General features: G+C 43.7%; 1 protein-coding gene across 1 annotated transcript; it reads right to left on the reverse strand.

The window, feature by feature from the left end:
- Positions 1–578: 578 nt before the first annotated feature.
- Positions 579–19,281, reverse strand: IGFBPL1 (insulin like growth factor binding protein like 1; the record flags this gene model as incomplete). Its single annotated transcript, XM_062600173.1, has 5 exons — positions 579–869; positions 1,223–1,372; positions 1,705–1,821; positions 2,911–3,020; positions 18,840–19,281. Coding segments are annotated over 4 exons (816 nt in total), but the record flags the coding sequence as incomplete, so codon positions are not given.
- Between the last annotated feature and the right edge of the window lie 7,849 nt (positions 19,282–27,130).

Here is a 27,130-nt window from a genome sequence, read left to right on the forward strand (position 1 = left end):
CAGAAGACATAACCCAACAAGTACTGCAGCTGGGCTGCACAGCATTTGCCAATCCTGGGTACAACAGGAGCAGCATCTCTATAAACTGAATTTCCACAGGGAGCTGCCTGTGATTCCATGTTTGGGTGTGATACCCATCTACAGCAAAACGTCCTTGGAGCATATGTTTTGGTGCATGCTCAGCAGCCAGGCTGATGACAGAGGGGGCTGATGGTGCTGCTTTTTGTGCTACTCAGCTCCGGCATACTAGAAGAGAAGAGCAGAGTTATAGAGGTGTGGCCCAGCTGTCTTTGAAGAGTGGAGAATTCCAACTCCTCCAAAATGTGGGGTATCAACAGGGATGCAAATTTAGTGAAAATTGCATAGGCAAATGAAATCCGTTAGTAAAGCTTTTCTTACATGTTCAGGTTTTTCAAAAATGATTTGCTCTAAAAATGCTTTCTCTTCTGCAGGGTTTTCTCCTGGGGGCTAATATGGCTTGTCAGAAGTGCCAATAAGCGGTCTTCTCCTCAGGGTGGTAGACTGCCACACTGAGTGTGCCACTGGAAACACGAAAAAAACAAGCCAGAGACAATATGTCACTTAAAAATGCTAAAAAAAATCCTTGCTTTTATTGCTCTGTGTTTTCTCCCTATGTATTTTCTACCTATTTTCGTATTAATACAGATTTTCACCTAAGTATTCTCAGTATTAATCACATATCTTCTAAATAGGAAAATGTATAAAAGTCACATTAAGCCTAAAACAAGGGTATTAAAGCAATATTTTCTAACTCGTACTACAGAAGGAAGCAAAGGTGACCATTAACTGACTGTTTTTAATTCGTACTTCGCAGGTCAGCTCTTCTTGAATGAACAAATTCTTTCTCTCTGGAATAGGAGAGAAGACAGGTTTAACAGAAAGTTACCAAGTAATTGTTAAATAATAATAATTACAAAATTACTTAACTGTTCCCCAATTTCTACACAAATTACTGCATTTCCAGAGCGTTTAAAACGATATACTCACACCTCCTGGTCTCCTACTTTCTGGTCTTTCTTTACATACAGCATACAATTCACCAGCGTGTTACTTGCTGGCCTAGCATAACCTGTGCTGTCTCACCAGCACACATTACAACAGGACCAATGTCAAACTAGAATTACTGGAAATAACAGGCCCTTCAGATAAGCAAAGGAAATTCCTTCCCGAGAAGAGAACGCACTAGCGTTGTCAGTATTACCTACTAGAAAGGGTTGTCCCATGTCGGAAGGGATGCCTTGCTTTTGTTCTGCTCTGTCACTGTGATACTCCCATCTGCATGTGCCTCTCCAGCCATGTTAGTTGCATGACACTGGTAGACCCCCTCATCTTCCTTCATTAGTGGGTTAATCTGGCAAAATAAGCACAGAAAATACTCTTATTAGCACACAGATACATTCTGGAGAGCAGCTTGGGACCTACTCTCACAACTAAGAAGGTCTAAGGTTTTCTAATTTGCCATCTGTTCAAAACGAGCATAAAATACTGTTTCTCCCGTACAGTCATCAGGACAATCTGCTCTATGTAATGTTTGCCTGGACATTCCTACGAGTTCCTTCTCTCACCACTTTCACCAGGGTGAACTACATGGAGCTGATTGGCACTTCGTCATTTTTCACTTCACATTTTCTTGCCACTGCCCATCCAAGCTTGTTCTTGAGCAGTTTGTTCTGCTGGACTTACCAAAACCCACCCTGTGCTCTCATGTTTGGAAGGTCCTCCCCGAACTTGCACAGCCATGTTCACTCTGTCTCCAGGCAGCTCCTCTAGAAGTTTGACTCCTTTTGGTAACTCTGAGACCTGCAGATTTTCACAGAAGTGGGAAGATGTTAGAGGAGATCTTTGAAATCTGTTACTTCCAAGTTTCGTTTACTCCTGATGATACAATTCTCTCTGGCCATGCTATGACTGGCACATCTAAACAGGCAGACAGAAGAGCAGCATGCAGCACCGACAGCAGGAAAAAGCGAGGATGTGCTCACTGAAAAGGTGCTCTCTGCAGCTCCAGAAATACACTGGTCAAATGCACCTATTTCTGTATGCACCTAGTCAGTGTCAAGACTCTGACTCCCTTGTTTCTTAGCATCCCTGAATCTGAGATCTATTGACCCTTAGGAACATCTGAGCTCGACTATTCTCCCAGGATAGCTCCAATATTAATGATGAAGAGCAGACCCTTCTTATTCATAGGTGCAGGGCTTTTGACAGTGCATCTGAACACTCTTCAGCACCTCTGAACACTCTATGCCTTTTGGTCAGCTTATCCTCTCCAACCTTGAGGTTCAGCACAGATGCCCTCCAGACCCAGTTCTCTAGGTATCTGGTGGGCTGAAGAAATTTCACTTGCTCTCAAGTCTTGAAGCTGCTAGGTCAATTTTGTTGCGCGATGCCCCCTGAAATGCCTCAGGCTGTTCTCATCAGAAAGCAGCCCACTTTCAGACATAGAGATAAAACTGCACAGCAAACCACTAGCATGACATAGGCTTTGTTTTACCAGACATATGGGCAGATGTCTGCTTGCTGTACGTCAGACTAGGTCTGCCGACTGCCGGGGCCCTTCCCTACTTCACAGTGTTTGGCAAGGTACTCTGACATTGTTAATTTTCCGAAAGTACTGTGAGAAAGACACTTGAATTCACCAGCCCCCCTCAGGGAGATGAGGACTAGACCTCACATGGGCACAGATGGCTGCTGGCTATAGAAGTGCTGGAAGAAGCTGGCCCCATACAGTTCTCAGCCAGTACACAGAACTATGGATGCAGTTATCTGGAATGTAGTACAGTAACAGAGAAAGCACACATACACTTTGTAGAATATATATATAGATGTAGAGCAACATCTATAATTAGATACTGAAAGCAATCCTCTTGCATCAGCTCCCCAGCATACCTTTCTCCATGTGATGACAGGAGTGGGCATAGCCTTCACTTCACAGGATAGGTACACTTGGGCTCCAGTAACATTGTGAATTTTCTTTGGCGACACAATAATCACAGGAGCTGGAAGAAAAGAAATACCTTCCTGGGGGCAATGTGGGCCCCTGTCATTCCCCGTGAGCTGTGCCTGATGCACCAGGCACAGGTACCCTTGTTCAGTCAGGAAAGGTTTGGAATGCACTCCCAGGCACAAACAGTTTGGGCTTTCAGCCCTTTTGCCTGGAAACCTCACTTTCACTACATAACTGAGTTACTGAGTTGTACTTTGCCTACCACCAGGCAGCCCAGAGCAAAAGTGTTTCTCCCACTCTGCTCAGCTCCTAGCAATAGGCAGCTTTTTGTGGTGCAATGCAAGCAAGGAGGATAGGACAGGGCACTGCCTAGATATGGCAAGAGGAGACCTGTGAGCACATGGCCACAGCCACAAAGTGCTACTCTAATCATATCAAGCAAATATAAGAGACACCAGACACTTTTAGAACAAAATATGTATTATTGCAAGGTGATTAGAAATGTGAACTCTCCACACACTTTCTTGTCTCTCCTGTAACCCGAACTAGCTGGTTTGAAATTTGGGATGCTTAAACATGCAAAGGAGATACTTTCAAAATGAATGCAGTTTTAACTGTCACTGAATCAAAATTCTCACGAATTCCTTATCCAGTCTTGTTAAAGACAATACTAAATTAATATTATACTAACTAATGTAAAGACAATGTTAAAGATAATATTAAAGACATTTACTTTTGTAAGATGCAGTGCACAGTACTCTGAAGCTCTCACATTTCACATCTGAGTCACCTCTGCAATGAGGATATCAGAAATAACTTTGGGGGTAGCTATCTCTAAAAAGAGAGATGTGCCTCCAGCTGTGTCGATACACCTCCCAGCCAACCATCATCAAAATCAGTTCCTTCTTCTGTATCTCAGCATGAGCTGAGATGTCACATGATGGGAAGCTCTGATTCAGCACAGAGAGGTCTCAGCAAGGCACACACGAGTCAGTACAGAATCAGGATTACATGGAGTGGTTTTTTTTTAATAGACGTTCCTTTTTTTTTTTTTTTTTAATTTCACTAGAGGTGGGCTCCTTTTGCACATAGCGTCATCTGAAACCCAGGGAAGTCCACAGCAATGTGTCATAAGGCTAACAAAGGCAGTAGGTAACAACAGCATGTTGGAAACATGTTTCTCATTTAAACTGTGTCAATAGTCTCCAGAATGCTCCGGGACAAAGTAGCTCATTTGCAGCAACTGAGAATGAAGAAATTGCAGTGAGGTTCAGATGCCTTTGCCTCCTGTATTACCATTTCTTTTCTTACAGGAAGATAACTTTGTTAGATGTGTCTATAGCAACATTTACTAATTATGGTGGATTTCCTCACACAGCATTGGCCAAATGAGGCCAATTTTCTAGAAGTGTATCTACCTCAGCAAAGAAAGGTCACTTACAGGCAGGCATTCTAAACACTACTCCCTCTGCTCCTCTTCACACAAATCCTCCTCCTCTAACAGCACCCAACACAGGAGGGAACCCCTGCACACCAACAATACCCAGCAAATTGCTAGCACTGAAGTGAGGATTTCTCAGCTTGCCTGCCAAATTCATTTTCCTTCTCCCTTTTACACAAGGCACGTCTCATTGTGACAGCCTGGCACCTGATCCCACTTGTGGGCTGTATGCAATACATGGATGTATACAAAACATCCACTGTTGGGCAGTACTAGAAGAAGGAAGGTTCACCCCCCCCACACCATGCTCTTTGTCAGCTGATGCAAGGCACATCACTTCTTGAAAAACCAAAAGGAAAAAGCCCATCTGTTACAAGATTCTCTGTCTGTATAATAACCATTGACTAACGAATATTTGCCATAATGCCACTTAATTGAGTCTGTAAGCAGATAAAGTGTCCTAAACAGAATGCACACTTAAGTCCCCATGGATTCAAATATTACTACCTGCTGAGTCTATTCTACTTTCAAGGACTTTGATGATCTCATAACTTAATGGCCCCCATCTGCTTTAAGAGTCTTTTATACTTAGATGTAAATTTAAGCCTTTTGTGGGAAGAAAATACACTTTATGACAGATTGTGAAACTGAAGTGGCGCATTATGGTCCATATTTTCTGATACTGAATGACTTTCAAAATTAATTGCCAGTTTCCTGACTAGTTGCTCTGCTACTATAGATACTAGCTTTTAGCATGCTGATGTTTAGGAAAAATTATCTACTAATAGATGTTTAGGTGAGAAATTCCATATTTTTCTTCTGAGTGTCATGCTGAGTGTCATGTGATGTGTGCTCAGTATAAACAAAAGTTATTTCTACTTTGGGGTTTAGACCCCAAGCAATGGGCTAAATAATTCACCTAAAAACTGATCTTTACAAATGCTTCTAGGGTATATAGAAACCTCTGGATATACTTTAGGGTATGAAAACCTTATCCCACCACCTGCACCCCGATCCACTTCTCTCTAGAGCCTTTTGATTCTCTGCACCGGATTTGTCTCACAGGCATTTATAAAAAGTAGCATTTGGGTTGTTACAGGGAATTCAGAACCAATCATATCTAATATCCTCCACTATTTACAATATTTTCTTCATATCTGGCAATAACACTTCTGGACTTGGTTTATTTTTCACTTGTCAAGCTCATTTCCATGCTCACTCCTGCAGCACAGGCTCTATCACAGCCTCAAATTAACGTGCTCTTTTCTTCCTCTGTCTTATCAGAACATTTCATACTGCAGCGGTCAGTACAATCATCTCCCAGCAAAATTCATACTTGCTCCACAAAAAAACCTTAATAAACAAGCTTTGTGTGGATGGCTGAGTCTGTACAGCCAAGGCTGGATTCCTTCTTTCATCCCAAGTGGAACTTGGGCTCAGCTGTACACAGGACCCGTGACACTATTTTTCCTGTGCTGGAGTAGCAGTCCCCAGTGCAAGGGTGACTCCAGCAATGTCTTCTCTGCTGGCTTTCCCCTCAAGATCGGCTATTTTAAGCCTACTGTTAGCACATGTGATAAAAATCTTGTCCCCACACAAACAAAGGACTGCAAAGAAGCAACGGCACTTGGGGGAACCTGAATATACCTGGCTTTGGCTCCTGCCAGGCATGTCGCAGGAGACTGACCAGCTCACAGAAGGCTCACTTCACCCACATGCACAGCACCAAGTAACTCACTGAGAGGAAGGAGCCCCTGTCCTAGCTCCAGAGGCGGACAGGACACCCACTGCTACGAGTCACAGCAGCGGCTCTGCAGGTCACCTCACACATGGAGGGAGATTACTGTCTAAGTCATACAAGACATACGATGGGATGCAGGGGAGCAACGTTTGGAGATTGCACGAGACTTTTATGGGATGCTGAGGGGCAGAATCAGGGATGGAAAAAGGGAGGGATCAAGGTGGTTTGGGTACAAACAAACATGGGAAAACAGAACATTCATGATTCATCAGTGGAGAAAAACTTGTAGAGTTCAGACAGTGTCTGGGACTTTTCTAGCTTTCAGTGATGCCTTTCTGGTGTTCTTGCTCAGCCAGAGAAGCTTGTTGAGGTTGTAGGAAGGAAATGTGAAGGGACAGTTCTCTGAGTCAAACCTTCTCTCTTTGAGATTTCCAGAAAGAAGTACTCAGAACTGAAGAATCTCCATTACACCACAGGACAGAAGAACACTAAAGCAATTACAAAGCAATAGACAATGTTAGTGCTACTAACTGATAACTTCTGCTCAAGATGTAGATTGCCATGTTCATGCTAATTGTTTTAGTTCATTGACTGCACTTGAAACCACTGATCAGATCTGCTTTCCGCAGCAGGGTAATAATGGCAAACAGTCAAGAAAAGGGCTGCTCTCTTCTAACACTGAACAAAGCAGTGGATTAACAGTAAGGCAAGTAGGTTCATTTTTAAACTCTTTTCTCTGGGATTTCCAAGTTCCCTGCAGCCCTTGGCTATCTGGCTTCTACTACAGGTTTGAAATCACAGTATGAATTACATCTGAAGTTGTTCTCTTTCCTTCTGTGTGCGAACATCTTGGTGGAAATGAGGGGTTCATCTGCTCCAAGAGTTCCTCTGTACACAACTGCACTAGATTCCATCTAGAAGTTGTTCCTAGTCACTGTGTGTAAGCTAACAAGAAAAGGTGCAAGGATAGCTATGTTACCATGTCCTCTGAAAGATGCAGCAGGACAGACGACTTGTATATCATGGCTGGAAAGAGTACATTATGAATGCCAACCTTAGAAATGCTGACGTTGTGCTAAGTTCATAGAATACGCACTTGTAAAATAAACACATGCTGTGAAAGAGCCACATGCTGCTGAAAGAGCCACAATGCTGCTCTAAGAGCCACCATGGATTACTGAAATAATATTGTAAAAAGCTGATGAACTAATTAAATAAACATTCTCTCTTAGCTTTGGAAGAAACACCAATTTCAGACCAGTTGTGCCAGAGAAAATAAAACACATCATTGCTCACTTAAAGATCAGTAGCAGATACAGTTTTGGGCAACAATCTTCAAGGAAAGCCAGTGGAGTAGATTTGTAGAATAACTGCAGCTCACCAAGAGCACAGATGTTGGTTGGAGAACAGTCAGCACTGAGGACACCCAGTTGAATCTCAGCATGAGGATCAACTTCATTCTCTGAAGCACAAGCAGGAGGTAACCTGATTCATGCTGTTTCCACTGTTTTATGGCTGCTTATTTGCAGCTTATATTTTCAGCTACCGTTTCCAAGCTCCTAATTTTTAGTCTATGGTTCTCTGAAACTTTATTTTCCATGCATGCACAAAAAAGGTCAGATGGGACCTCTCTGCCCAATCAGTTGCCCTCTGTCTTCAGCCATGGAGACAACAGTCTCTTGTGTCGGCTGTCCATTAGAATAACCAGACTTTCCTTTGTCCATCTTGGATTATACTGCACTTCCCGTCCTCAAAGCTAACAAAGCAACCTCTATTTTTTTTTTCACCCTAAGTGAAAAAAACACTTTCTCTCTGAGCAGAGAAAGACAGAAAGAAATGAACAAGGAGGAAAATTCAATTTAATACTCTTTAAAAAAAAAGAGCAAGGTAAGTAGGCAAGACATACTGGACTGTATCCATGAACAGGTTGCACCTGGAGGGGGAAGCTTTGCTGTGACAGAGCCTGGAAAACAGCTCAGGCTCTTGCCAAATGGATGATGATCTGGGGCACCTGCTTGTTCTTTCACTGTCTGGCTCATATAAACACCCACACTTTCTTGCTTGGGGAAAAAAGAAGTGCATGGTTCTGACCATATTGCACTGGGTGTAGAATCACTCCTGATGCCTCTCACTTCTTTTGCCTTCATTTTCCCAGGGTCAAGGAAGCTATCAACATATAAGAGGAATGGATCATGAAAGCATCTAAGACACAGAAATTAGCATATCAAATGCTGTGCAGACTGCTTTGGGTTCTCCCTGAAATAGTGACCACACTGGAAAATTCCTCTGCTTTTGGGGTTGTGACCGAGAGAAAGTATAAAGTGGCTTCAGAAGTATTCTGCCCAGTGAAGAAGACCCCATTTCTGATTATCTGAACTCGGAGCACCAAAGCTGAAAGTTACCAGAAATCAGTGCTGCTCAATCATCCTCACTAAGGACTTGCATCTTTTATTCAGAAGCCCACACTTTGTACTGAAGCCAGAAGAGCCAGACCTAAGCAGGAGAATCAGCCCTGACAAACTCTGTTGTTCTTGCTTCTCTGAATGGCAGGCTCCTTGTCTCAAAAAAAAAGTGCAGCTTCTTATTGACAGACAGCCTGAGCTCCTCATTTTGTTAAGAATTAATCATCCATAGATGTGTGAAGATTCTTGGATAGTGAGTTTTCAGCTTGCAAAGCTTTGTTGCAGCAAAAAGACCATAGGTGTTTTCACTGGTCAGGAATGGAAACTTTTTATTTCAGCATGCTGAAACAAATGTGGAACTGGTAGTTATTCTGGTAAGAAAAAAATATTATATTTATGCTTCTTTTCATCACCATCTCAAATATCCCTCAAAATCAGTGTTATCTCAGTTAGTCTACAGTGAATTCTTTTGCAGGTATTACTTTAAAGACCATGCAGTTGTGATGAAGGTTTCATACTGACTTCATTATGCACTTGGAGCAATACAAGAGGCTACTCGAGGCCTTGTGTGTGTGTATTTTCAGGTAACTGTCAGAAACACCCTAGTTGTCTCTGGAAAGATGTTCCACTGATGCAGAGGGGGAAAAGGTAGTGAGAAGTGGGCTTCCAGGCTACTGACTGCTCCTGCAGTATTTCTTTCCAAGGTCTTCCCTACGAAATGCTCTGTAATTTTCTAATATGATAAAAGCTAGCAGATCTATGTTATTAAAAGCTTGCAAAGAACACAATGATTATCTCTATTTTGCTCAGGAGTGGCAAAAATGCAGGAGGGCATGAGTAATTTTACTAGGATTCTGTCACGCTGTATAGCTGTGTGCTAGGTAGCTAGCAGAACAGCATGTAAATTTAATACAGTAGTTCATTTCTTTATTTAGGCAGGAAAAACAGAATCAAAATCCAAATAAAGAGGGCAACAATATCAAGAAATAGTGGCTTTGTTATATAGAGAATTAAAAACACTAGTTGAGATCTTGCCACCTGAGGAACTAATTTTGAAGTGAGTACTCTTGTGCCTGAAATCACCACGAATAAGCCTTGGTAAAAACTACAGTAGAACATTTTGCTCTTCTATTGATTATCTGTGCGCAAAGCAGTCAGACAGGTGGACTAGAGCATCCTATTTTTAAATACAAAATCTCAGTCAATCTTCAGTCTCTGAAGGATGTTTTTTCATCCACCAGGTCCTTCTGTACCTTCTGTCTTCAAATCACTTCTCCTTCATTTTATTAGGAATGGACTTCACTACTCCAGATCTTTTATGCAACAAGCTTGAGAACTGCAGTTAGTACTGGTTTCTTTTCTCTGCATTTCCTAGAGAAACTCTGAGTTTAAGGACTGTCCTCAGGCCAAGCTACATATACTACGGTGTGACTGAATCAGTCTCTGAAAGGCTGACCTTGCCTGTTCATCTGGGATAGCAGGGCACTGAACTTGACTGCTCCCCTCTCCCCACACTTTTTCCTGAAAAAAGCCTTAATCCACACATGCTAACAGTGACTGCAGGCGTGCTGGATTCTGGTGACATTCACACAGGCCTGCAGCTAACACACTATGAAATACTCTCATGACAGACCTCTAAGGCTGGATATCTCACTGGATATCACCTCTAGAAGATGTGGCTCAGACCTGGGAGATACGGCTCTAGGTCAGGTCTGACATGTCCTCTTCCCTTCCAGGGTGGAGGATGAGCCTTGAGATGAGCCACTAGGCAGGGTCCCATCAGCGACATTTTTATCCTTAAGCCTTCACCATTCGTCTGTTGCCAATGGAGGTACCAGAAGCTACTCTGAGTACAGTCAGTACATAAGTAGTCTAGGCATTACTTTGTCTACCAGTGACAGAGGGAGCATTTAGCAGGAGAAATCTATGCAGATTCTGGCTTATATTATATCTTTAAAAGGGAAGCTCCACCAGACGTCCTTTCAGGTGGATATAGGCAACCTGTCCCAACTGCTTTGGCTTCACAGGTGAGCAGCTCCCAGGAAAAGCATTTTCATGGGTAATATGTGTTCATAAACGATGGCTGTTGCAGTAACACACACTTGATGGTAGAACTCTGCTAAAAGTGTTAGAAAGGATTTCTATAGCTGGGGTTGCAGTAAGAATTTCTGAAACATAACAAGTGAATTATTAAAAATAGTGAGGTCTCTGAGACAAGAAAGGTCTTTAGCAGATTATGACTTTTTTAATAAAAACATTTGTGGTCCTGACAGCAGCTGTTCACAAAGTAGCTGCAATTTTAGATGATTTTATCACGAAAATTTTTAAAATAAAGAAGAAATTAAAGGAGAAGCTAAAAGCATCAGACTTTCTTTGTGTTTCATAACAAGAGGGAAACATAACTAGACTTGTATGTCACCACGAACGGTGCATGAAAGGATAATGCTAATGATCTATGCTAATCAGTATTGAAATCACAGTTCTAACACTAAGCACTAAATAGCTTAATTCAGCTAACTGCAGCTTTGCTTCTGAAACAGAATGGCATTTGAGCGGCTCTCATGCGTGAAGACCCTTTGTATTTTTTCACAAAGTAGTATTCTAGGCCTCCCTTAGTTACTAAATACGCCACAAACAAGAAGCAACTCATGACTAGAGAAGTCCTTTCCCCAAGCCTTTTCCCATTTCCATCCAGCGTTTTCAGTGACAAGTTTGGTAATGGGCTTAATTCTTTCTAGGGCTGCCTTTAGGATCCAAAGGAATTGTTATTTTTGTTTGTCTGAACACAGCTGATACATTTACTAAACAAAAACCTATTAGGCATGTGCAGCCTTTCATTCAAGACGCAGTACTTCCCCCGGCTCGGGATTACCTCACACCGCAGAAGAGCACAGAGGCTTCCCAAGAGGAGGACTGACTTCAGCAATGGACAAGTTACAAGAAAACACATCCCAAAAGTACAGGACCTGTCTTTACTCTGGCCCCTCCCGGAGAAAGGGGAAAGGTATTTAACAGCGATAAAAGAGCTTGGGATGTCTTAACTGCCCCTCTTCTCCAAGCCTGTGAGGACAGGTTGCGTGCAGTTCGAACGCCTTCCTCACTCCTTTCATGTCACTAAGGAACAGAGCGTTTTCTGCAAGGCAAAAGCTGCTCTGTGCCCATTCCTGTAGCATTCTCCTTCCCACCAACGGCACGGATGCCTGCTCTTTGATGTACCTGAAGCTGAAATGAAGTAGAACTACCACAAAATACAGTTTTGCACTTTGCTGAAATTGCCCTAAGTCCCTTCAGGAGTTACAAGAAAGTTTCCACCACTAGCGGTTTTGGTTTAAACAGCCACATTCGTGTGTGTGTGTCCTTTTATGAGCTGCCAAAACACTACTCTCGCCATTTGTGTTTCCACAGTACACGCCTCTGCTTGTGAGCTGTGGAGATAAAACGTTCTTCAATGAGAATATCCAGTCATGGCACAAGCTGCCAGAGAAGCCTGGAATGACCCAGATTAAGCCTGGGTTAAGCATGTGTGGAAAGTACTGTCCAGCCTCCCCTTTAAGGGTGATAATCTGGTTATAGTAGAACGCTTTCACAGCGAGAGGTACATTGGTACCCTGATGATGAGTGTCAACATGAACTATATGGTAGTGAGTGACGGCAGTCAGAGAATAAAAGGAGGGAAATGGGATTAACAGAGCAGGAAAGCAGTTCAGCTGATGGTGGCAGCCCATTTCCATAACTTACTCTCAGTGTGTGCAGAGATAGCAGGGAATGCAGTCAAATCAGCTCGTTTTTTTTTTTTTTTTTTTTTTTTTTTTTTTTTTTTTTTTTTCCCTCTTTTTTTTTTTCTCCCCAGGAAGACTCAAGTAGGAGATAGCAGTATTAAATTAAAAATTTGCAACTGTGGAATTTTAAATACCGCCCTTCCCAACTTGCCCTCTGGTTCACAAGTGGCTTTTGTAAATTGCAGTGTAACATGAAGGGCTTGATCCAGCTGCTCACTGGTGTTTGTCAGCCGTTTTTCTGCAGCTGCTCTGTAAGTCCTTTGTCCTACCTGCAGCCATTATTTCAGGCTCAACACCAAACCACACGGAAGTGCAGAAAGATACTGCAACACTGAACTCCACTGACTGCAACAAAAAACCTCCATTTCTGAAAAGTTTTTTATACTGTCTTTTGAAGGATTGATGTCCTGGAAAATCATCCTGCCGAAAACACTGGCACGCTAGATGCTGAATCTCAATGCAATGTAGCCAAAGTAGCATGTTTACAGCACTGTAAGACTAAGTTGCTCTTGAAAGAGACAGAGTCAGATGCAACTGACAACACATTTATAGAGTCAACAAGTCCCATAGAAGATGATATATTTCAAGATATATATCTGGAAAACAGAAGCTAATTGTCTCTTTGCTCAGATTCTGGCTTCAGTTAAAAACCACAACAAAATCCACAGTTTTGAAAGAAAAAACAAGCCTGGATTTAAGTAGCACGCCGTTTTCCCTGATGCAGCTTGTGAAATGTGTAGAAATGATGGTCATCTTGAACTCCTCCAGCTAAATGCACCAGAGTGACTGCAGGACTATGGGCCAGCAGGTCTAGTCAGTTAGCAAAGACTGTGCTTCCCAAATACAGCCTCATATACCTGGAAAAACATCAGGGAAACCACATACTCCTAAATTCATGTGAAGACTGTCTTTCTAAACTATGCACAGCCATTAACTAACTGCAGATGTTGATACTGAGGGTTAAAACACAAAAAACCCCCACTATTTCTCTTTCTGTTTAAGTAGAAAAGGACTTAACAGAGAGTGAGGTTAGAATGAGATATCCAAAGCAATGAAAAGCTTATGACACTGAAATGCACACAGTGTTGCAGTATCATCCCCTCACTTCCTAACTAACAAACGATGTCTGGTTAAAAAACGTCTTGGCACAGCAAACTGTTTTCACTTCTGCTGCTGTCAGACTTCTATTCTTAGTGAGATATTTTAACATGCATTCAGTGCAGCTGCTCCAGACTACTACAGTCACACAAAGGACAGCAGGACGTCGTGGGAAGACTGAAAACATGTATATCATTTTGGATTGTGTTCTCCTTTTAAAATGTAAATGTACATGCAAGGCCATCCATGGCTATGAATACTGTATTAAAAGATGATAATGGAAAACTTGTAACAGGCAAGGATTAAAACTGCTTCAAGATGGAAGGCAGCTCCTGCTCACATACACGCTCCTTAATTTCCATGGCCTTTTTTTGCACTTCAGAAGCTCACTGCTCTTCCTGCTTCATACAACAAGCTCAAGATGCTTTATAATACTGAAGCATTAAAGGATTTCTGTAGATCTGCACAGGCTGAACTGCCACAAAGCCCTTAGCATAACAAAAGCCATGTCTCAAACTGAGCTGCCATCATGTTGATCTAATGAAGACTTCAAAAGTAAAATCCTAAAGAAACACATGCACAAAGCAGCTGAGAAATCATTAGTCCTGAAAAGGGCTGTGGATGCATCCAGAATGTAGAACTGGATTAATGCATAACATAATCAGCATAACATTTCAAACGTTTTTAAAAGGGGCTGGATGCATATTTCCACTGACCTCACCAGGGATGGGAGCACTTGTATCTCTTGAAGTGTCTAAAAATGGATAGTGAGCATTGTTATTGAATGATCCTGAGCATCTGGCTATGTTTCTTAGCATAGAATTAATTACTGAAGCCTCTGGGCTGTCTGACTGGAGGACTGGAAGTGACAGGGGGCTGGATTTTGACACATGTTCAGAAGCAGTAAGCCCAGACAGTTCCCAGTGAAACCGTAGGCCCTAGTCCTGCTTTTGCACAGGGAATATTTGTGCTGAGAAACATGTGTCCTGTTACAGAGCTTGGAACAAACCCTGCACACAGATTCATGAGTCCTGCTGTTGGGAAGGAGGCTGAGTCAGCATACTGAGCTTGGCCCCCAAAAGTAGTCCTCTCTGCAGACTGTGTCACTTATGTGGGATGCCACAGAGGAGGACAGGACCCACTCTATTGCTCTTCTCCATCAGAATACTCTCCAAATAACAAATTAAGGAAGCCTACTTTGTCTGTAACTCAGGATTTTGCCTAGGGCAAAGCTCCCTCATATTTGAATTTCTGCTGTACAAATGAAGCTCCTCTTGCTTTCTTGCTCTCAAGAAGGATGGAGATTTGGTTCTGGAGCAGATTTTCTAACCTAGAAGTAAGAAAGTCATGGTGGGAGCTAGCAGCACATTCTGCATCCATTACAAGGCTTAGGATTTAGCCTTACTCCACCAGATCAGCCCCTTTGGGTTGTACCTTGACAATAACTGAGTAGGCAAGCAGCAACCGCATTACTTGAACATCAGTGCTTGTGTGTGTCTGCTCTGTTCTGTATCTCTTGGTGTAGCTTGGTTACTCTAGCTGCTGTAGTTAGTGTGCATCTTGGTGTCTGCTAGCTGTGTGCTACTGGCAGATAGCACAGAAGCGTCCAGCCCTGCAGACACATCTACTTTGCTAGTATGTTCTGAATGCAATGCTCACAGCTATTATGACCTGCTCTTTAAGAATAACCTTCTCTGCTGCTACAGAGAGAGAAGAAAATATTCCAGTTAATCTACTCTTAAGCCCCACTGCACTGTAACCAATTTACTCTGCATCTAACATCATTCCACAGGAGGCAATAGTCAGGAGAGGAAAGAACATGCACTTGCTAGTAGACAGTCATGCAGCTGGAGACCTGGCTCACTGATCAATCACCTCTCACAACTTCCGTTGCCCATTAATGCTGCCCAGTGCAGGACAGGACAGAAGGGGTAAAAGTTGTAAGGTGACTTACACTGGTGACTATGTTTGCAGATGCTGTGGAGGCATGAAGAAGAAATTCTGCATGTTCTGCCAGGATAGCTGGCCCTTCCCCAGGTGGGGAGCACCCCCCTCTGGCTGCTAACTAACATTTACATCTAGAGAAGCAAGGCACAGGACTGATGCACAACATGAGTATGATGAGAACGCAGGATAGAGAAAGCCTAGGAAAGAGTAGTAAGAATGACTTGTGTTCAGAAAAGGAGAGAAAGACAAAAAGGACCAGGGCTGCTTAACTGGGTCAGGGTGAGGAAGACATGGGAATGCTCTTTAGATGCATCAGTTTCTACAGACTAGGAGGAGGTGATCAGATGTCTTGCCACCACGGGCAAGACAAGACAGCTTCAGCAGAAATTTAGATTAAATACTGAATAAAGTTTTGTAGCAACAAGATTAGCTGAATGAGGGAGATGTTTGGAGAATTTTAAGAACAGATTAGCTCTACCTCTGGCAAGAACGACCTAAGCAGTAACTGATAGCATTATAAAAGGCACACTACTTCCTGTGTGTTTGCAGAATATGGACTTTCATTTTTCAGCTGCCTGGGTTTGTGAAATTCTGACAAAACATCTTCCTAGTCATGATTTTTCAGGAATAAAATGCTAACAACTTAGTTCATTATGCACATTCCCAGAGCTTTTACCTAAGAGTACAGATTTGGATATTACAAGCTTCCACTTCCTTTAGGTCAATTCCATAATAAATTAACCTTAAAGTGAAATCACATAACTGTATACATCTGAAAGTTGAAAAATAACGTTTATGTTCATCATTTCTGTTGTGCTTGCGTGAAGAAAATAATCACACTTTGTGTGGTTTGCAACGTGGTTTCCCTGCACTACTCTGTAATTCAGACATGACATAGTTCTGGACAAAATCTGCAGGTAATATTCCCTTCTAGTTTAGCATCCAAAACATTCACTTATAAAAGAGCTTCAATTTTTTAAAGTACACAGTATCTGGAACAGAGTGACTGGGCGGAAAATGAGACATCCCTTTCTGCAGAGTAAAATAAACACTTGAGACAGCACATAGGAGTAATAAAACAGATTATAGACAACTTCAGGGAGAAAGCAGTAACTCATGGGGACCTACCAAAAGAATTCTAATTTATAAATATTGAATCATAGTTCCACTGGCACAGAATTTACTAAAGCATCTGCCTAATCTCTTGCTGCTTGAGTCAGTGAGAGGATTAGGGAGAGGGTGAAAAGCACTGGTGGAGTTGAAAGGAGATTATATATCGATTTTCTGATATATTCACTGTGTTGTAAAGAACACTCTTGATGTTAGCTCCTCAGAGCAGCCTGAGAGTTATTCAAATGCCCCATTGCATGAAAGAGTCTCACTTCAGCAACTCAGATATGCAGAAACACAGAGGAAACTGGGCTTACTGGGAAAATATCATGAAGCCTTTTATACCTAAGTTTGTAGTTGTTGGAAAGGCTGGTACCAGAGCTAAATAAGCACTGTTTGTACATGCCTAGGGTTTCAAATGCCACTTAACATCTTTTCTTAGTAAGATCCAGAACGCCGGAAATTTATTGCAAAGTGTGACTTTTTCCAACATTTCAAACAACCTTAGAGTATAGAATCTCAGGGCTAGAGCAGAACTGTGACAAGGCTAGACAATTAGAATTTGAGCATTCAGTAATCTCCCCCGACTTTTTCCCTCCTCCCTCCCCTTAGGGGCTTCAGGGAAGCTCATTAAAAATAAACAAACCAGAAAGGGTGTTTTGATCACAAACAGCAAAGGAAGCAGCTGTTATCGAGGCTTCCACCAGCGTCCCAGGAGGACTGCTAAAAATCACCCCCCTGATTAGAGCTGAATAAATTAGTGCCCCTTGGTTATGATATAATGAGGTATTTGCTTATACATAAATGCCTCTATCTGCAGCAAAACATGAGCTGGCCCTAGCACCCAAGATGTGCAGGCATAGTGTAAGTGATAAGCCTGCAAAAGGTGCAGAAAAACAGAGACCAACCAGGTTGAGTCCTACTAGGTTAGACCAGCAGAGCTAGTGGACAGCACAGGATGCTGAGAAAAGACTACTTTTATCTTGTGACAGGGGCCATGTGTACAATCTACAGTGCCCAGTCAGGGCTCTTACACCGCGTCAGTGTAGTTCAGACTCCGTGAATGCACCTGCATGCACCACAACCCTATCTCTCTCTAGCGTCTGGGATGCAAAATTGTCTGTAGCTGACAGCTAGATACACAGAAGGTAGTAGAAGACGTCCTCTCAACACCAGGCTTTGAACGAATGTAGGATTTGCCTGAGTAGGTATGCAGCTAAATTTAATAGGAGAAAGGAGTACAGAATTATCTCAGAGCGTTAAGTTCATGGGATATTGCTGAGTAGTATGTAATGTATGTTAAGAATCTGCTAAGGGATGCTATATGCGAGGGTTTAAGGACTGAACTTCCTGACAGCACAAACTACCTTTTGAAACACCGCATGTGTTTAAGCTTTTATCAGATGAGCTCCTAAATGCACTTATTTGCAGAATTAAAGCTTCCAGATATTCAGATACATTAAAAAGTGTCCACATTGCAGGATACGGTTAAACAAAGCATCCTGAGAATGGAAAAACTGCTGTCTTTTTTCTTTCTCTCAATTCATTGCTGATTATTTTGTTTCAGAGCTCAGAAGAATGTAGGTAGCTGGTTCTATTTCCCACTTTAATTTATTGGGAAAGTACCATCTCTGGCACAGACAAATGTATTTGAAATACTAACTGCATTAATTTGTACAGACTATCCAACTGGCAGTGTTGCATGTTTCTAATACTGGACATGAGCATGCCTAACCTGGAAATGCAGTGCTTTCAGGTCTGGAGGAGATGCTTGCCCTCTGGAGGACTCACGTGTGCTGAAGAAGTGGCTTCCTTGGAGGGGATGATACTATGCAACTGGGACAGCATTCAGAAATACATTTTTTTTTCCCCCCAGGTGTTCTCCTCTGCACTCGGAGAAGACAGGAAGAGCCCGGGAAGGGCTCCATAAAAAACGAAAGGCGAAATGCTGCCTACAGTGGAAGGAGAGCTCCTTGGGAAAACTCCCCCGGCCCATCCCAGCACCTCAGCTGCTGCTTTGCGCCGCGAAGTCAGCCGCATCAGGCAGTGCCGGCGCCTCTCCGCGATCCTGCCAGCCAAGGGGACGCGTCCCCCGGTCCCGGCGCCGCCTCGACCGGGCCCGCGCTTCCTCAGCGGGGCGGCTGCGCTTCCCCCGCAGCCCGGCCGCTCTCGCAGCCCGGCTGCAGCCCCTTCCCCACGGCGGGGCCCCTCACCCTGCAGCCTGCCCAGTGCTGGCACCCGAGGAGGCGTCCGCGGGAAACCCGCCGTGCAAAACACGCGGGTGCGCGCCAGGCTCTCCAGAGCGGCGCGCACGGCCGCGGAGGTTGCGCGGCGGCGGGGAAGCGGCACTCACCGAGCTTGCACTCGCCGTCGTGCGCTTTGCGGATGCGCTCGCCGCCGCCGCGCAGGGCCGCCCAGCTGCGGAGGTGCAGGGCGCACAGGCTGCGGTAGGAGCGCCCGTCGGAGCCGCACACCGCGCCGTCCTCCTTGCACACGCACAGCCCCGCGCCCTCCAGGGCCTCGCCGCCGGGGCGCCAGCGGCTCACGCACACCAGCCCCGGCCCGCAGCGCGGCCCCCGCGCCCCGCCGGCCCCGCGCCCGCCGCACGCCTCGCCCTCGGCGCCCAGGCACCGCTCGCAGCAGCCGCACTCGTCCGGCGCCGTCAGCTCGGGCGCGGCGCAGCGCGGCGGCGGCGGGCAGCGCCCCGGCTCGCAGGGCCCGCACCCCTCCGCCGCCGCCGGCAGCAGCGGCGGGAGCAGCGGCGGGAGCAGCAGCGGGAGCAGCAGCGGGAGCGGCAGCGCGGCGCGGCGCGGCCCCGGGAGCGCGGGCATGGTGCGGGCGCGCCGCCGCCGCTCGGCCTCCGCCGGCAACGCGGGGCGGCCGGCTGCGCGGCTGCTTTTTTGGCAGCGCCGTCGGGTGGGGGGGTGGGGGGGAGGAGGAGGGGAGGAGGGTCGCAGCCTCCCTCCCCCCCCCCCCCCCCCCCACCACCCCGGGCACACCCTGCCGGCGCCGCGCCCGCCCTCCTCTCCCGCACTCGGCCGTCCGCGCCCCCGCCTTGCACACGCACGCACACGCTCCGGGAGCCCCGGCACCCTTAGAGACCGCCGCACCGTGTGTATGCGCACAAAGGCCCGAGCACCCCTTACGGACACGGGCACGCACACGCTTGGGGAGCCCTGCCTCCCTTACGCGCCTCAGAGACCCCTGCACCTCTTACACACGCACTGAGAGGGCTGTGCGTGCCTTACACACACACACAGAGACATCTGGAGGCCCTTGCGGCAGTTGTACACACACAGAAACCCAGGCACCCCTTACACACGTGCATGCACATTCAGAGAGCTGTGCAGCCGTTTTACACACTCAAACACACACTGGGAGAGAGAGCTGCGCACTCCTTACACACATTTGTATATCTGCCATGGGCATGTTGTTTTCTTGAAACACAGCATTCTCCCTCCTGCTCTTACACTTTCACAGTCATTCCTTGCCTCCCACACACAAATCCACTCCTCCTCTTTACCTGTATAATGTACCTTTGTTTCTGTACTTTCTCTTCTCCCCACTGTATACACTAAACATGCTGTGTACTTCCAGGTGGCACACACAAACTCCACATCCTCTGCTTCCCAACACATCGTCCATTGCCACACACATCCTTCCCCTCAGGCTTCTCAATATCTCTTTTCTTTCATACATTTCTTGGATATGTTCACATATGCTTTTCACCAGTGTTTGTTCTCCTGTACTGAACTTTTCTTGAGATATGCCTACGATTTCTTTTACGTTAAATTTGCACAAATCTGTTCAGCTACCCTGCACAACCACACACACATACTTCTGTCTTCTTGCAGAAAAATAAAGCCCTTTTAAGCCAATTCTAAATGCATCAGAACAAAGCTTGTCCAGAAATGACATAATAATACAACACTAACCCATGTTACATCATCATCACCATCTGCTCCTACAGGTCTGCCTGATGCTTTCTGGCACCGTGCAGATATCATTAACCCATTAGAGCAAAATGAGAGTTCCTGGGAAGCAAGAAACATGGCAAAGCCTAGCATTTAGCAGCTTTTGTAATAACAGGCAGATGAGTGCCTAGTGCTCACTAAGAAGTCGAATTTGCAGTCTTTTGTTGTTCGTATTTGTATTTTATATGGTGAAGAAATAATTATATTAATTACTTTTTCATAGAGTGGATTTGTAAGAGTGTTTCACAATTAAGCACTTTGATTATTTTGAATTTTATTTTTGGAGTCAACATCTTTGACATGTAATTAAACTTTCTTACAATAGGTACTGTGTGCTGGTTAGCCAAAAAGGAAGGGTTTCTCCACAGTTATTATGTAAGAAATAATAATTTTTATTATTACTATTTAATATTTATTTATTTTCATTTAGTAATGCATAATGGCACTTCTCTATATAATACTGGTATTTGAATCAAGGTAGATGACTCCTATGATCATTCCTAAGCATTGCTTCAGTTATGCACTGAATACTTCATTATATAAACATATTTGCATACAAATCTTCATATAATTCCTCAAGGTGCAATCGCAGTGTACAATGAACATGCATTATGACTTCCAGATTGACTTAAATCCACATACAGATTTTTCAAGATCTTTTTTCAGGTATTTAGTTAGTACCCTACATTCTGTCTCAAAGATAATCTGAAAGTATATATATATGTATATATACACATGTAAAATATCACTGGAATTTTTTCTTAGATTGTAGATTATTGTGTATATCTTGAACATGTAAATTATCTACAGAATAAAATCAGGAATGTATGGGTTGTGTAGGACTATAAACCTGCTTTGACAAGATATTGAAGTGTCAGAACTGTATGCTGCAAATTTCCAAGTGCTTTCAGTAATATTTTTATAGGAGACAAAAAATGGCTCAATTTCTTGCCTACAGCTGTGGCTAGTAGAAAAAATACAAGAAAGACTAGAAGAGCAAAGCAATTGTTTTTACTACCTCTCTTATATTCTTTCAGCGTGATCTTTTAGCCCTTGAAGAACTTTTTTTTTTTTGAGTTCATGAATTTGCATAGTCATTTTTAAAATCGTAGAGATTTTCATCATCAGTAGCAATCCTGCAAAAAGGAGTTCCATAGTCTATTTTGTAAGTATTTTATAAAAGAATATTCTGTGAAAGAACTGTTTTCTTTGCTTGTCTGGAGCCTGCCACCTGCTACTTTCATTTGATGCTCCAGGGATTTTGCATTGGAAGAGACCGTGAACAAATGTTCCTTGTTTGCTTTTTTGAAGTCACTCTAGATTTTATATGCCACTATTCCATCTCCCCCATGCTGTGTCTCTTGAAGGCTGATGAGCTGTGTAGCCTTTTTCCTTTGATGCTTTCACGTTTCTCTATTATTTCCAATGGTAATTATATATGCATACTGAACAGAAGTTCACCCTGGTGTGATAGGTGCACTAGACAAAGAAGTGGGAGGCTTTATGTCATATCCATATTTTAATTGCTCATTGGGAATGTGCTGTGTAAAACCATCCCCTTACATGGCATATGGAGGTCAGACTGGACTGTAGGAAATGTCTAACTATTCCTTGGACTTCAAATCTCTCTATTTCCCTCCTTATTTCAGGTGGTTTTGTAAAACATTCTGTATTTTTTATCCTTCTTCCTTGCCTCAGAATGAGAGATGACTGAATTAAAAAGACATTGTGGATGTGATGATTCGCATATTTCTATGGAAGCTATCCTTTCTCCAGTAGTTCCTTCATCTGCATATAGCTGCTGGGCTGTCACTCAGATCGAGAGAAAGAAGCCACAGTAGAGAGAATCCTTTGTTGATATGCCAGACTAGAAAAAGGTGCTTGCAAAGGAGAGGGATGAGAAAATACTCCTCACCCTTTTTATGAGATAGTCAGCATTTGAAACAGCTAACTTTTAGATCGACAATTAGTATTTTTACAGTAACAATTGACATAATGATATGAGTAATGAGCTGCGGTCTTTGGGCTTTCTTTCTCAAGATAAGCCTGACTGCAGATCCACCTCTCTGTTTACAAGGTTTTCAGAGGAGGGGATGTGTTATAAAGGATTAAGAAGTTACTCATTTGTGTTTTAAAGACTGGCTTAGCAATTGCTTGACATTTGTGAGAGTCCACCCTACCTTTGAACCAGTTCTGTGGCATGGTCTGCCAGCGTTGTTCCAGCTGGCCACACACTAGTCTGTGGTGCAATTCTGTGGCACGGCTCTCAGCTGGGCCCCTATACATATAAACTTTTTCCCTTGCGTGTAGAGTTTGATGAAAAGCCAGAATGATTTATAAGACAAAGACGGAGTCCTTAAATTTTCCAGGAGCTTCAGCCCAGAAGGCTCTTTGAAAACCTGAAGACTGGGTCAAGAAACAGCTTACGCAACACAACACAAAAAAATGCTGACGTCTGTGATGGGATGGGGCAGCACCAAAGAGTGATACAGGGTGGGCTGCAGCCTGTGTGTTCCACTTGTCTGAGCAGCAGCCCTACTGAGAGGACCTGAGGTTGCAGTTGTCACCATAAGGCTGTCTATGTACTGGGCTACACAAGGAGCATGGCCAGCCAATCAAGGGAATTTATCACCCTCTCTGTTCCTCGTTGGTGAGGCTGCCTCTGTAATAGTATGTTCAGTCTGGCACCCCAGATAAGGGCAAGGTGCAGAGGGACCAGCACAGGGTTACCAAGCTGGACAGCAGTTTGGGCACACATGCAACAAAAACAGGCCGTGGGAGCTCTCTTTGGATGGTCTGGTGTGGAGAAGGCCAACAGCAAGCCAGCTAACAAAAGCTCACAGTTACCTGAAGGGCAGTTGCCAAGACAGCCAAATCCATCTCTTCTCAGCAGTGCCATATGGTACAGCATGGACCAATGGCTGTGAGACACAGCTTGAGAGGTCCAGGTGGGACACGAGGGAAACGTTGCCTTCTGTGGTGGTGCAGCCCTGGATTTGGTCACCAGGGAGGTGTGTGTGGGTCTCTGTCCTTTGAGGTCTACAAGCTTTGACTATACAAAGTCAGGGCTATTTATACAGTCCTATGGGCACTCAGCTCCTCTGAGTGGGAGGCTGGGCTGAACACCGGCAGAGAGCTCTTCTGACAAACACTCTTGGGATTCTGTGAATTCAGGTATTCAAGATTTGACTGGACAAAGCCAAGGCTTCTCTGACCTAATGCTGGGGACAGCCTCACTCTGAACAGGAGGCTGGTGTTGCAGAATATTGGACTGAAGCTGCCTAGAGCTAATCACTTAACATAACTTGCTTAGCATTAGTAGCTGAATTTGCTGAAACTTTGGGCCACAAATCGTGCACTTTCACTTAGTTATGTAAAAGAAGGCCACAGAGCCCTTCAAGCTGGGAAGAGAAGGGAGTTAAATAGACAGCAGAAGCTGCAGCTGCAGAGGTAGGAAAGGAAATGGCCTGCCTGGAGATCGGTTCTGAGCTATCATGTGAAAGGAGAGCGGAGAGGGATTTAGATTGTAAGGATATAATTACCCAGGGATTTCCTTTTTCAGGGTCCCTCTTCAGAGGCACCCAGCTTGAGCTTTAATTACTGCATGTGTCATTAAAACATATTTTTCTCTGATTTGCGTCGATTCTCTGTCTCAGTGGTAACCTAGGCCACCTGTTTTGGTGGCTGTTGAGCCTAATTTTCCATAACAGTTGGATTATAGACTTCCAGACCTCCCTTTCACCAGCACTTCTGGGAATCTGCAACTGCTATCACAGTTCTGTGCTCAGAGTTGCATGAATGCTTACATAACTTCTTCCAAAAATACACCAAGTCCCCTTCATCAAGGCTGCAAAAAGTCGAGTGCCTAAGTGAGATAATTGTCTGTGTAATGTTAGCTCTACCCACCCATGTGGCAGCACTTGTGGGTTAGACTGTAGCTGCTTGGATAAAGAGGGACCTGCTCAAATTTTATGACTGCCTTCACCATGTAACTCCCGTTTGACTGCACCCCTTCCAAAGCTCCAGATTTATCAGTCAGCTTGGACACAGGATCAGAATTCGAGTGGTTATAGGTGTTAGTGATAGATAGGCATGTGATATGTGTCTAGCCAAGCAAACCTAACTACACAGAGAGTTTTTTGTTAATGAGCTCACAAGCAAGCCAGGAATGAATAATTTTCTTCTGAACAGTGCATTTTTTTTTTTTTTTTGGAAAGGGGAATAGGATGTTTGTGATCCTATATGAAGCTACTCTGCAGTACATTAGATCCATTTCTACATAAAAGTCATAGATAAGGGTCATGCTGATGGGCAGCTTAGCTTTACAGATGAATAAAGCCTGTTATTTTATAAAAGCCAAGTATTTTCCATTTTAAAGCATGCAGATGGAGAAAAAGAGGAAGAATGGTGGAATTGTGATGTAGTGGAGGACTGCTAATCTCATGAAACATTCCTTCTCAAAGTAAGGACTTTGCATAAATTAGATCAGGATCAGGTAGAAATAAGGTGCTCCCTCCAAGGGACCCAACCAGTTATTGTCATTCTGAGCTGCTCAATTCACATTGCACCACTTATCCCTTGTGAGGCGTTCAGACTGGTATCTGTCATGTCCCAGAATGAGTTCCAGATGTACATCTATGTATAAGTAGAGTGAAGAGAGCAGATAGTAGGGAAAGTATCAGTGAGTGCAAATGAAAATTCTGCCACTAACCCCTTACCTGGAAGAAAATTCCACATTCTTTTCTTTAATAGTTTTTGGAGTTATATCTAGCTGGTATGACTAGCATTCTGATAATCTGAAAGGCAAAAATCTAACTAAGAAGCCCTAGTTCTATATTACCACTGATGATAAGACAGCTTTCTGATTTGCTTTTGTTCAAGAAATAGCTGTATCCTTGAAATAGTATAAAGGCTGTCATACCGTATTTGGTAATATTGGGCTAATAAATGTTTAAATATATGGGAGTCTTCTCTCTGACTAAGTCACGCCTTTGCTGTGTGAAATACAATTATAGCTAGACTCCAGTTGTACTTCTCACACTGCGACTGACTCCTCTGTAAAGACAACATATATCCTACAATACAGTACTTTGCAATGTTCACACTACAAATTGCAAGATGATGTCTCTTTTCCAGGCCATAAAACAGATGAATCAGAAACACATATGTATGCTCACACTAAAGCATGTGGCGTTTCTAAGAACTGATCCTAACTCTTTCCCAGCTGAGGCACAGGTCTCGCTGCAGTGTGCAGGCTTTCCAGTTTTGTATGTTAGTAGCTCAGATTTCTATAAACACTTGTCTCCGTGTTTTCAGCAAGTAACATATTTTCATATGCATTCAGCTTTAAATGATATTCTGGACATTCTTTCTCAAGCAAGAAGTATGTGAAATCTAAAATAATCCAACAAACTCATTCCTAACAGCCCTGTAAACCAAACACACTGACGAATTTCAGTTTACTGCTGTACTTTATCCCATTGCTGGGATCAACAGCTTTTGTTGCAGGTTGTCTGCCCTGAGATTTGCATGCTCTTTAATTTCTTACATACATTCATTCTAAGGTGACCAGAACTTACCCTTTCACATACTTTGCTTTCCATCTTGTAGGCATTTTAACATATAAAGGGTCATTCTTCTATTGTATGATATAGCATGGGAATATGGCCCCCTTGAAAATGAGATCTAAGAGAAGAAGAATTGACTACTCCAGAGCCTGAGGTTTTATTCTTATATGTTCTTCGTCCTCTGGTACAATCTGTGCAGAAATTGGTGGTCTAAAGAGATGATACCCTGCTCTTTGGGACCCGTCTGAATGCCTCCAGGCTGGAGTGCTCCATGCTTCATTTTCCAGAGACACATGCCAGTTCCTGCCATGCAAATGGAGTTCAGATCCCAGTGCGTCAAGGCTCCATGGCCGTTAATTTCCTAGGAATGACCTGATTAATCCCTATCTTAGAGCAGAAATTGTCAGTGAGATGGCCTCCAGGATTCTGCTGCTTCATTGTGCTGTATGTTTCAACCAGCAGATTGCTAACAATTAGTGCTGTGCAGAGATTAATTATTCAGTGGTGGCCTTTTGATATGCTGGACCAAGTGCACTGTAGTGGCACCTTGAGACAAATTGGAGTCTCCTGCTGGAGATCTGCAGTCAGAGCTATTCAGCTGCCCCCTTTTTAATCATGTTGGCCGGCATGCCTGGTGCTAGTTTCATTTTCAATGAACTCTGTGTCTTGTTCTCTAGCCTGCCTGAGGGCTTGATGCTGTCACCCCTAAGTATCTTTAAGGATTTGGACATATGCTGGGGTGCAGGATCAGGTGCTCTGTGGCAAATGGAGCCTGCCATTTTTAACAACTCATTCCCGATCACTGTGAAGGTCTGCAGGACTCTGATAGGATGGGGACTTGATACTTATGTCTCCTAAGCAAAAAGTCCAGTTTTGCTGCCACTGAACCTGCAGATAGATCTGTGTGAAAGTTGATTTCCACCCTATCATCACTGGGTTAGTAATTCTAAGGATAGAATAGGTTTCTCTTTGAAAATTTAGAGGTAACTTCAATATTGATTTATCCACTTTAAGTGATGCAAAAATGGTTCCTTTGATTGTCTTGATCATGCATATTTCTTTCTGTCTGTGAAGACAGAAAGCAGAATTCTTCTGGACTGACA

The sequence above is a fragment of the Rhea pennata genome, chromosome Z, assembly GCF_028389875.1.
Source record: "Rhea pennata isolate bPtePen1 chromosome Z, bPtePen1.pri, whole genome shotgun sequence".
NCBI lineage: Eukaryota > Metazoa > Chordata > Aves > Rheiformes > Rheidae > Rhea > Rhea pennata.